This window comes from Oncorhynchus tshawytscha, unplaced genomic scaffold (genome assembly GCF_018296145.1).
Source record: "Oncorhynchus tshawytscha isolate Ot180627B unplaced genomic scaffold, Otsh_v2.0 Un_contig_721_pilon_pilon, whole genome shotgun sequence".
Lineage (NCBI taxonomy): Eukaryota > Metazoa > Chordata > Actinopteri > Salmoniformes > Salmonidae > Oncorhynchus > Oncorhynchus tshawytscha.
This window is the reverse complement of record NW_024609690.1, coordinates 55,001-65,000: the sequence shown is the minus strand read 5'-3', so window position 1 is coordinate 65,000 and position 10,000 is coordinate 55,001. Positions and strand designations below refer to the sequence as shown.

The 10,000-nt window shown below is 49.0% G+C and overlaps 1 protein-coding gene across 1 annotated transcript in view; it reads left to right on the top strand.

Annotated features, from left to right (window-relative positions):
- LOC121845495 (vacuolar protein sorting-associated protein 13C-like) overlaps nt 1-10,000 on the top strand; it is a 27,676-nt gene that overhangs the window by 3,937 nt on the left and 13,739 nt on the right. The window contains exons 4-11 of the mRNA XM_042316964.1: nt 1,399-1,516; nt 1,814-1,944; nt 1,995-2,050; nt 4,873-4,948; nt 6,045-6,145; nt 7,819-7,972; nt 8,620-8,699; nt 9,131-9,190. Coding sequence (XP_042172898.1) covers nt 1,399-1,516; nt 1,814-1,944; nt 1,995-2,050; nt 4,873-4,948; nt 6,045-6,145; nt 7,819-7,972; nt 8,620-8,699; nt 9,131-9,190 — 776 coding nt within the window. The remainder of the gene's footprint in view (nt 1-1,398; nt 1,517-1,813; nt 1,945-1,994; nt 2,051-4,872; nt 4,949-6,044; nt 6,146-7,818; nt 7,973-8,619; nt 8,700-9,130; nt 9,191-10,000) is intronic.

Here is a 10,000-nt window from a genome sequence, read left to right as displayed (position 1 = left end):
TCTGTCCCTCACGGTTTCTGTCTCTGTCCACTGAGCTCTGTCCCTCACTGTTTCTGTCTGTCCCTCACTGTTTCTGTCTCTGTCCACTGAGCTCTGTCCCTCACTGTTTCTGTCTCTGTCCCTCACGGTTTCTGTCTCTATCCACTGAGCTCTGTCCCTCACTGTTTCTGTCTCTGTCCCTCACGGTTTCTGTCTCTATCCTATCCACTGAGCTCTGTCCCTCACTGTTTCTGTCTGTCCCTCACTGTTTCTGTCTCTGTCCACTGAGCTCTGTCCCTCACTGTTTCTGTCTCTGTCCCTCACTGTTTCTGTCCACTGAGCTCTGTCCCTCACTGTTTCTGTCTCTGTCCACTGAGCTCTGTCCCTCATGGTTTCTGTCTCTGTCCACTGAGCTCTGTCCCTCACCGTTTCTGTCTCTGTCCACTGAGTTCTGTCCCTCACTGTTTCTGTCCACTGAGTTCTGTCCCTCACGGTTTCTGTCCACTGAGCTCTGTCCCTCACTGTTTCTGTCTCTGTCCACTGAGCTCTGTCCCTCATGGTTTCTGTCTCTGTCCCTCACGGTTTCTGTCTGTCCCTCACTGTTTGTCTCTGTTCACTGAGCTCTATCCCTCGCTGTTTCTGTCTCTGTCCACTGAGCTCTGTCACTCACTGTTTCTGTCTCTGTCCCCACTGAGCTCTGTCGCTCATGGTTTCTGTCTCTGTCCCCACTGAGCTCTGTACCCCACTGTTCTGGTCTGTCCCCACTGAGCTCTGTACCCCACTGTTCTGGTCTGTCCCCACTGAGCTCTGTCCCCCACTGTTCCGGTCTGTCCCTCACTGTTCCGGTCTCTGTCCCCACTGAGCTCTGTCCCTCACTGTTCCGGTCTCTGTCCCTCACTGTTCCAGTCTGTCCCCACTAAGCTCTGTCCCTCACGGTTTCTGTCTTTGTCACTCAATGTTTCTGTCTCTGTCCCCACTGAGCTCTGTCCCCCACTGTTCCAGTCTGTCCCCACTAAGCTCTGTCCCTCACGGTTTCTGTCTCTGTCACTCAATGTTTCTGTCTCTGTCCCCACTGAGCTCTGTCCCCCACTGTTCCGGTCTCTGTCCCCACTGAGCTCTGTCCCCCACTGTTCCGGTCTCTGTCCCCACTGAGCTCTGTCCCCCACTGTTCCGGTCTCTGTCCCCACTGAGCTCTGTCCCCCACTGTTCTGGTCTCTGTCCCCACTGAGCTCTGTCCTCCACTGTTCCGGTCTGTCCCCCACTGAGCTCTGTCCCTCACTGTCCCGGTCTGTCCCCACTGAGCTCTGACCCCACTGAGCTCTGTCCCCCACTGTTCCGGTCTGTCCCCACTGAGCTCTGTCCCCCACTGTCCCTCTCTGTCCCCACTGAGCTCTGACCCCACTGTCTCTGTCCCTACAGGTGAGGAGTGGAAGACGGCCCGTCAACGTGGTTCCTCTGTACAGCACATCCTGCAGCCCATGGACTTCAGCCTCCAGCTGGCCAAATGCATGGTGGAGAAGGACACTAGGATGTCCAGGTAACACCAGACTGGGGGGCTGAGCCAGGCAACACCAGACTGGGGGGCTGAGCCAGGTAACACCAGACTGTTAACCAGACTGGGGAGGGGCTGAGCCAGGTAACACCAGACTGTTAACCAGACTGGGGAGGGGCTGAGCCAGGTAACACCAGACTGTTAACCAGACTGGGGGGACTGAGCCAGGTAATACCAGACCAGATTAGTAAACCTCTGGTATCTACTGTGTTCCAGATTAGTAAACCTCTGGTATCTACTGTGTTCCAGATTAGTAAACCTCTGGTATCTACTGTGTTCCAGATTCAAGGTGTCTGGAGAACTGCCTCTCCTCCATGTGAAGATCTCAGACCAGAAGATCCAGGGAGTGTTGGACCTGGTCAACAGCATCCCCTGCCCCAGAGTGATTCCACCCTTCCACCCCCACCCAGAAGGTACAGTTGGTATGCCCCAGAGTGATTCCGCGCCTTCCACCCCCACCCAGAAGGTACAGTTGGTATGCCCCAGAGTGATTCCACCCCTTCCACCCCCACCCAGAAGGTAAGATTGGTATGCCCCAGAGTAATTCCACCCCCACCCAGAAGGTAAGATTGGTATGCCCCAGAGTAATTCCACCCCCACCCAGAAGGTACCGTTGGTATGCCCCAGAGTGATTCCACACCCACCCAGAAGGTACAGTTGGTATGCCCCAGAGGGATTCCACCCCTTCTACCCCCACCCAGAAGGTACAGTTGGTATGCCCCAGAGGGATTCCACCCCTTCTACCCCCACCCAGAAGGTACAGTTGGTATGCCCCAGAGTGATTCCACCCCCATCCAGAAGGTACAGTTGGTATGCCCCAGAGTGATTCCATCCCCACCCAGAAGGTACAGTTGGTTTGCCCCAGAGTTATTCCACCCCCACCTAGAAGGTACAGTTGTATGCCCCAGAGTGATTCCACCCCCACCCAGAAGGTAGAGTTGGTATGCCCCAGTTCACCAGTAGAGTAGCCTCTACACACCCATTATATTGGTACAGTTGGTATGCCCCAGTTCACCAGTAGAGTAACCTACACACACCCATTATATTGGTACAGTTGGTATGACCCAGTTCACCAGTAGAGTAACCTACACACCCATTATATTGGTACAGTAGAGTAGTCTACATACACCCATTATATTGGTACAGTTGGTATGACCCAGTTCACCAGTAGAGTAACCTACACACCCATTATATTGGTACAGTTGGTATGACCCAGTTCACCAGTAGAGTAACCTACACACCCATTATATTGGTACAGTTGGTATGACCCAGTTCACCAGTAGAGTAACCTACACACCCATTATATTGGTACAGTAGAGTAGTCTACACACACCCATTATATTGGTACAGTAGAGTAGTCTACACATACCCATTATATTGGTACAGTTCATCATGTCTAATAGTAATCAAATCAAATCAAATTTTATTTGTCACATACACATGGTTAGCAGATGTTAATGCGAGTGTAGCGAAATGCTTGTGCTTCTAGTTCCGACAATGCAGTAATAACGAACAAGTAATCTAACTAACAATTCCAAAAAACTACTGTTTTATACACAGTGTAAGGGGATAAAGAATATGTACATAAGGATATATGAATGAGTGATGGTACAGAGCAGCATAGGCAAGATACAGTAGATGATATCGAGTACAGTATATACATATGAGATAAGTATGTAAACCAAGTGGCATAGTTAAAGTGGCTAGTGATACATGTATTACATAAGGATGCAGTCGATGATATAGAGTACGGTATCTACGTATGCATATGAGATGAATAATGTAGGGTAAGTAACATTATATAAGGTAGCATTGTTTAAAGTGGCTAGTGATATATTTACATCATTTCCCATCAATTCCCATTATTAAAGTGGCTGGAGTTGAGTCAGTGTGTTGGCAGCAGCCACTCAATGTTAGTGGTGGCTGTTTAACAGTCTGATGGCCTTGAGATAGAAGCTGTTTTTCAGTCTCTCGGTCCCAGCTTTGATGCACCTGTACTGACCTCGCCTTCTGGATGACAGCGGGGTGAACAGGCAGTGGCTCGGGTGGTTGATGTCCTTGATGATCTTTATGGCCTTCCTGTAGCATCGGGTGGTGTAGGTGTCCTGGAGGGCAGGTAGTTTGCCCCCGGTGATGCGTTGTGCAGACCTCACTACCCTCTGGAGAGCCTTACGGTTGAGGGCGGTGCAGTTGCCATACCAGGCGGTGATACAGCCCGCCAGGATGCTCTCGATTGTGCATCTGTAGAAGTTTGTGAGTGCTTTTGGTGACAAGCCGAATTTCTTCAGCCTCCTGAGGTTGAAGAGGCGCTGCTGCGCCTTCCTCACGATGCTGTCTGTGTGAGTGGACCAATTCAGTTTGTCTGTGATGTGTATGCCGAGGAACTTAAAACTTGCTACCCTCTCCACTACTGTTCCATCGATGTGGATGGGGGTGTTCCCTCTGCTGTTTCCTGAAGTCCACAATCATCTCCTTAGTTTTGTTGACGTTGAGTGTGAGGTTATTTTCCTGACACCACACTCCGAGGGCCCTCACCTCCTCCCTGTAGGCCGTCTCGTCGTTGTTGGTAATCAAGCCTACCACTGTTGTGTCGTCCGCAAACTTGATGATTGAGTTGGAGGCGTGCGTGGTCACGCAGTCGTGGGTGAACAGGGAGTACAGGAGAGGGCTCAGAACGCACCCTTGTGGGGCCCCAGTGTTGAGGATCAGCGGGGAGGAGATGTTGTTGCCTACCCTCACCACCTGGGGGCGGCCCGTCAGGAAGTCCAGTACCCAGTTGCACAGGGCGGGGTCGAGACCCAGGGTCTCGAGCTTGATGACGAGCTTGGAGGGTACTATGGTGTTGAATGCCGAGCTGTAGTCGATGAACAGCATTCTCACATAGGTATTCCTCTTGTCCAGATGGGTTAGGGCAGTGTGCAGTGTGGTTGAGATTGCATCGTCTGTGGACCTATTTGGGCAGTAAGCAAATTGGAGTGGGTCTAGGGTGTCAGGTAGGGTGGAGGTGATATGGTCCTTGACTAGTCTCTCAAAGCACTTCATGATGACGGATGTGAGTGCTACGGGGCGGTAGTCGTTTAGCTCAGTTACCTTAGCTTTCTTGGGAACAGGAACAATGGTGGCCCTCTTGAAGCATGTGGGAACAGCAGACTGGTATAGGGATTGATTGAATATGTCCGTAAACACACCGGCCAGCTGGTCTGCGCATGCTCTGAGGGTGCGGCTGGGGATGCCGTCTGGGCCTGCAGCCTTACGAGGGTTAACACGTTTAAATGTCTTACTCACTTCGGCTGGATTGATAATCAACTGTTTTCTTCCCCCTCCCATCTTGTTTCCACTAGATGCTGAGTTTGTCTGAGGCCAGGCCCAACGTCTTGGGTTTACAGTCCACTGTCCTGCTGGATGCATTAGAGACAGGTGGGGGGGTTGGTTCTTCACTAAACTGTTTCTGCAGGAACTGATCCAGGGTCTGCTGTTATCTGACCACTCTTAACGGTTTTAATTGGGCGTCAGGTAATCTGATCCTAGATGGGATGCTCGTCCTGTCCCCAGGTCTTTGTCTAAAATGGCTGCCACGACTCAAGAGTTGTCTGTTGGGGACGGTGAGTCGATGTCGAGTGCAAGCCAGAATACAACAGCTCCCCCCTCAGGGAACAGAAGACTGTATTTTAGAGTCAGCGGCTCAACCTCCTTCATCTGAACTAGATCAGACAAGGCATTTCCATGGCAACTATTACTGAAGAACAAAGACCAGGAGATAGAAGGAAGAACAAAGACCAGGAGATAGAAGGACCATCTGTTACTGAAGAACAAAGACCAGGAGATAGAAGGACCATCTGTTATTGAAGAACAAAGACCAGGAGATAGAAGGACCATCTGTTATTGAAGAACAAAGACCAGGAGATAGAAGGACCATCTGTTATTGAAGAACTGTTCTGTTTATTTTCAGACGTCTGTAGGTGATGTACACTGAGTGGACAAAGCATGATGTCACCTGTTAAATCCACTTCAATCAGTGTAGATGAAGGGGAGGAGACGGGTTAAAGAAGGATTTTTAAGCCTTGAGACATGGATTGTGTATGTGTGCCATTCAGAGGGTGAACGGACAAGACAAAATATTGAGGTGCCTTTTGAACAGTATGGTAGTATGTCAAGAACTGCAATGCTGCTGGGTTTTTCACACTGAACAGTTTCCCGTGTGTATCAAGAATGGTTCACCACCCAAAGGACATCCAGCCAACTTGACACAACTGTGGGAAGCATTGGAGTCAACATGGGCCAGCATCCCTGTAGATTGCTTTGACACCTTGCAGAGTCCACGCCCCGACGAATTGAGGCTGTTCTGAGGGAGAAAGGGGGTTGCAAATCAATATTAGGAAGGTGTTCCTAATGTTTTGTCCACTCAGTGTATGTGTGATCTTTTACACTATGCAAACTGTATGTAGTCTGTATGTAATCTATATGTAGTCTGTATGTAGTCTATATTACTCTATATATTTATCTTCCTCCTCAGACTCAGATGGAGAGTCATATTATATGTCCGTGGATGATGAGCACCAACCCTCCGTCATAGAGGAGCTGACTGACGTACACTTCAAGTTTGAAGTCAAAGCGGTACGGGGCGGTTTTGGTATTTTTTTCTCTATAATGTTCAAATAACCCCATAATCAAAGCAATACAGTGGGAGTCGAATGCACAACTCTGGTGTTGCTAAAGCGCTATGCTACACAGGACCACTGTCTAAAGCACTATGCTCTACCAACTGAGCTACACAGGACCACTGTCTAAAGCACTATGCTCTACCAACCGAGCTACACAGGACCACTGTCTAAAGCGCTATGCTACACAGGACCACTGTCTAAAGCACTGTGCTCTACCAACTGAGCTACACAGGACCACTGTCTAAAGCGCTATGCTACACAGGACCACTGTCTAAAGCACTATGCTCTACCAACTGAGCTACACAGGACCACTGTCTAAAGCACTATGCTCTACCAACCGAGCTACACAGGACCACTGTCTAAAGCACTATGCTACATAGGACCACTGTCTAAAGCACTGTGCTACACAGGACCACTGTCTAAAGCGCTATGCTACACAGGACCACTGTCTAAAGCACTGTGCTACACAGGACCACTGTCTAAAGCACTATGCTACACAGGACCACTGTCTAAAGCGCTATGCTACACAGGACCACTGTCTAAAGCGCTATGCTACACAGGACCACTGTCTAAAGCACTATGCTACACAGGACCACTGTCTAAAGCGCTATGCTACACAGGACCACTGTCTAAAGCACTGTGCTCTACCAACCGAGCTACACAGGACCACTGTCTAAAGCACTATGCTACACAGGACCACTGTCTAAAGCACTATGCTACACAGGACCACTGTCTAAAGCGCTATGCTACACAGGACCACTGTCTAAAGCGCTATGCTACACAGGACCACTGTCTAAAGCACTATGCTACATAGGACCACTGTCTAAAGCACTATGCTACACAGGACCACTGTCTAAAGCGCTATGCTACACAGGACCACTGTCTAAAGCACTATGCTACATAGGACCACTGTCTAAAGCACTGTGCTCTACCAACCGAGCTACACAGGACCACTGTCTAAAGCGCTATGCTACATAGGACCACTGTCTAAAGCGCTATGCTCTACCATCCCAGCTACACAGGACCACTGTCTAAAGCGCTATGCTACACAGGACCACTGTCTAAAGCACTATGCTACACAGGACCACTGTCTAAAGCACTATGCTACATAGGACCACTGTCTAAAGCACTGTGCTACACAGGACCACTGTCTAAAGCACTATGCTACACAGGACCACTGTCTAAAGCACTATGCTACATAGGACCACTGTCTAAAGCACTATGCTACACAGGACCACTGTCTAAAGCACTATGCTACACAGGACCACTGTCTAAAGCACTATACTACACAGGACCACTGTCTAAAGCACTATGCTACACAGGACCACTGTCTAAAGCACTATGCTACATAGGACCACTGTCTAAAGCACTATGCTACATAGGACCACTGTCTAAAGCACTGTGCTACACAGGACCACTGTCTAAAGCGCTATGCTACATAGGACCACTGTCTAAAGCGCTATGCTCTACCATCCCAGCTACACAGGACCACTGTCTAAAGAGCTATGCTACATAGGACCACTGTCTAAAGCGCTATGCTCTACCATCCCAGCTACACAGGACCACAGATTCACTGTCTAAAGCGTTACCATGTTATTGAGGTGTGTTTTTGGTGACGTTCTCCAGGTGCTATTGGAGTTGACGCGTCAGGCTGACCAGGAGAACACGCTGTTAGCCCTCAGTGTGTCTCAGCTGGGAGCAGAGGGCAAGATGAGAACCTATGACCTCACCATCACCTCCTACCTCCGTAAAGTAGGCCTGGACTACTGTGAGATACGAGGTACCAGTAACCCTAACTAACTAACCCTAACCCCTGACCTATGACATCACCATCACCTCCGTAAAGTAGGCCTGGACTACTGTGAGATACGAGGTACCAGTAACCCTAACTAACTAACCCTAACCCCTGACCTATGACATCACCATCACCTCCGTAAAGTAGGCCTGGACTACTGTGAGATACGAGGTACCAGTAACCCTAACCCCTGACCTATGACCTCACCATCACCTCCGTAAAGTAGGCCTGGCCTACTGTGAGATACGAGGTACTAGTAACCCTAACCCCTGACCTATGACCTCACCATCACCTCCGTAAAGTAGGCCTGGCCTACTGTGAGATACGAGGTACTAGTAACCCTAACCCCTGACCTATGACCTCACCATCACCTCTGTAAACTAGGCCTGGACTATTGTGAGATCAGAGGTACAGTAGGACCACAGCAGAGACTGTATCTGGGATTAAGTCCTCCACTTCAGTACAGCCATGGTAGTAGCAGCCCATGTCGGCTGTAGACTGGGCCGTGGGATGTCTGTAAACAGGAAATCGCTATTATTTATATAAATGTCAACGTCCAACTGATTCTATCCCTCTATAACAGGGATGGGCATCTCCAGACATGATTAGTAATGAATGATGTTCATTTCCAGACTCCAATAACCAGCCTCTGCACCTGATCAGCTCCTCAGACAAGCACGGCTCAGACCTGCTCAAAGTGGAGTACACCAAAGTAAGTGGAGTTTTACTCACCTGGGTCCTTTTGTCCATTCACTCCTTCTGTTGGTCTCAAATCGATATCTCCGCTCCGCTCTCTCTCTCTCTCTCTCTCTCTCTCTCTCTCTCTCTCTCTCTCTCTCTCTCTCTCTCTCTCACCCTCTCGCCCACTCACTCTCTCTCTCACTCTCTCTCACTCTCTCTCGCACTCTCTCACTCTCTTTCTCACTCACTCACTCACTCACTCACTCACTCACTCACTCACTCACTCACTCACTCTATTGCATTTTGCCCAAGTTCACAAGCACGATATCTAATTTTATTTTAAATCCCAATATTTGTATCGTTGGGTCTCTCTTTCTATGGAAATCTTATATGAGCTAAGCGGTCGTTTTCCAGAGCAGGAAGTGTTTGTGGGTATTAACGACATGCTATCCCTTCCTACAGGCTGATATCAACGGGCCTAATTTCCAGACCACGTTTGACAACACTGAGCAAAACCTGAAGGTATGTGTTGTTGTTTTACTCTGAGTAACCAAGGTAACCGCTGATTTCTTATTGCGAAGGTATTTTGTCCCCCCTAACTCCTCGTCACCACGTTTTGTTTTGCTCCACAGTATTTGTATAGAGCCAGTTCTACTGTATGCTAACCACTTCCTCAACAACTCTTTATGGTGCTTTCTAAGAGCAGGGTCCTTTCCAGGAAGCTGCCCTCTCGTTGGTTACCCAGCTGTACATCTACAGAGGATGGAGTGAGAGCATTTAGAGTGAGAGAGTAGGGTCCTTTCCAGGAAGCTGCCCTCTCGTTGGTTACCCAGCTGTACATCTACAGAGGATGGAGTGAGAGCATTTAGAGGAGAGAGTAGGGTCCTTTCCAGGAAGCTGCCCTCTCGTTGGTTACCCAGCTATACATCTACAGAGGATGGAGTGAGAGTAGGGTTCTTTCCAGGGTGCTGCTCTCTCGTTGGTTACCCAGCTATACATCTACAGAGGATGGACTGAGAACATTTAGAGTAAGAGAGCAGGGTCCTTAGTCTCAGTTCTAATCAGTCCTCCTAGAATTCAGTCCTTAGCCTATCATTTCTAATCAGTCCTCCTAGAATTCAGTTCTTAGTCTCAGTTCTAATCAGTCCTCCTAGAATTCAGTCCTTAGTCTCAGTTCTAATCAGTCCTCCTAGAATTCAGTCCTTAGTCTCAGTTCTAATCAGTCCTCCTAGAATTCAGTCCTTAGTCTCAGTTCTAATCAGTCCTCCTAGAATTCAGTCCTTAGTCTCAGTTCTAATCAGTCCTCCTAGAATTCAGTCCTTAGTCTCAGTT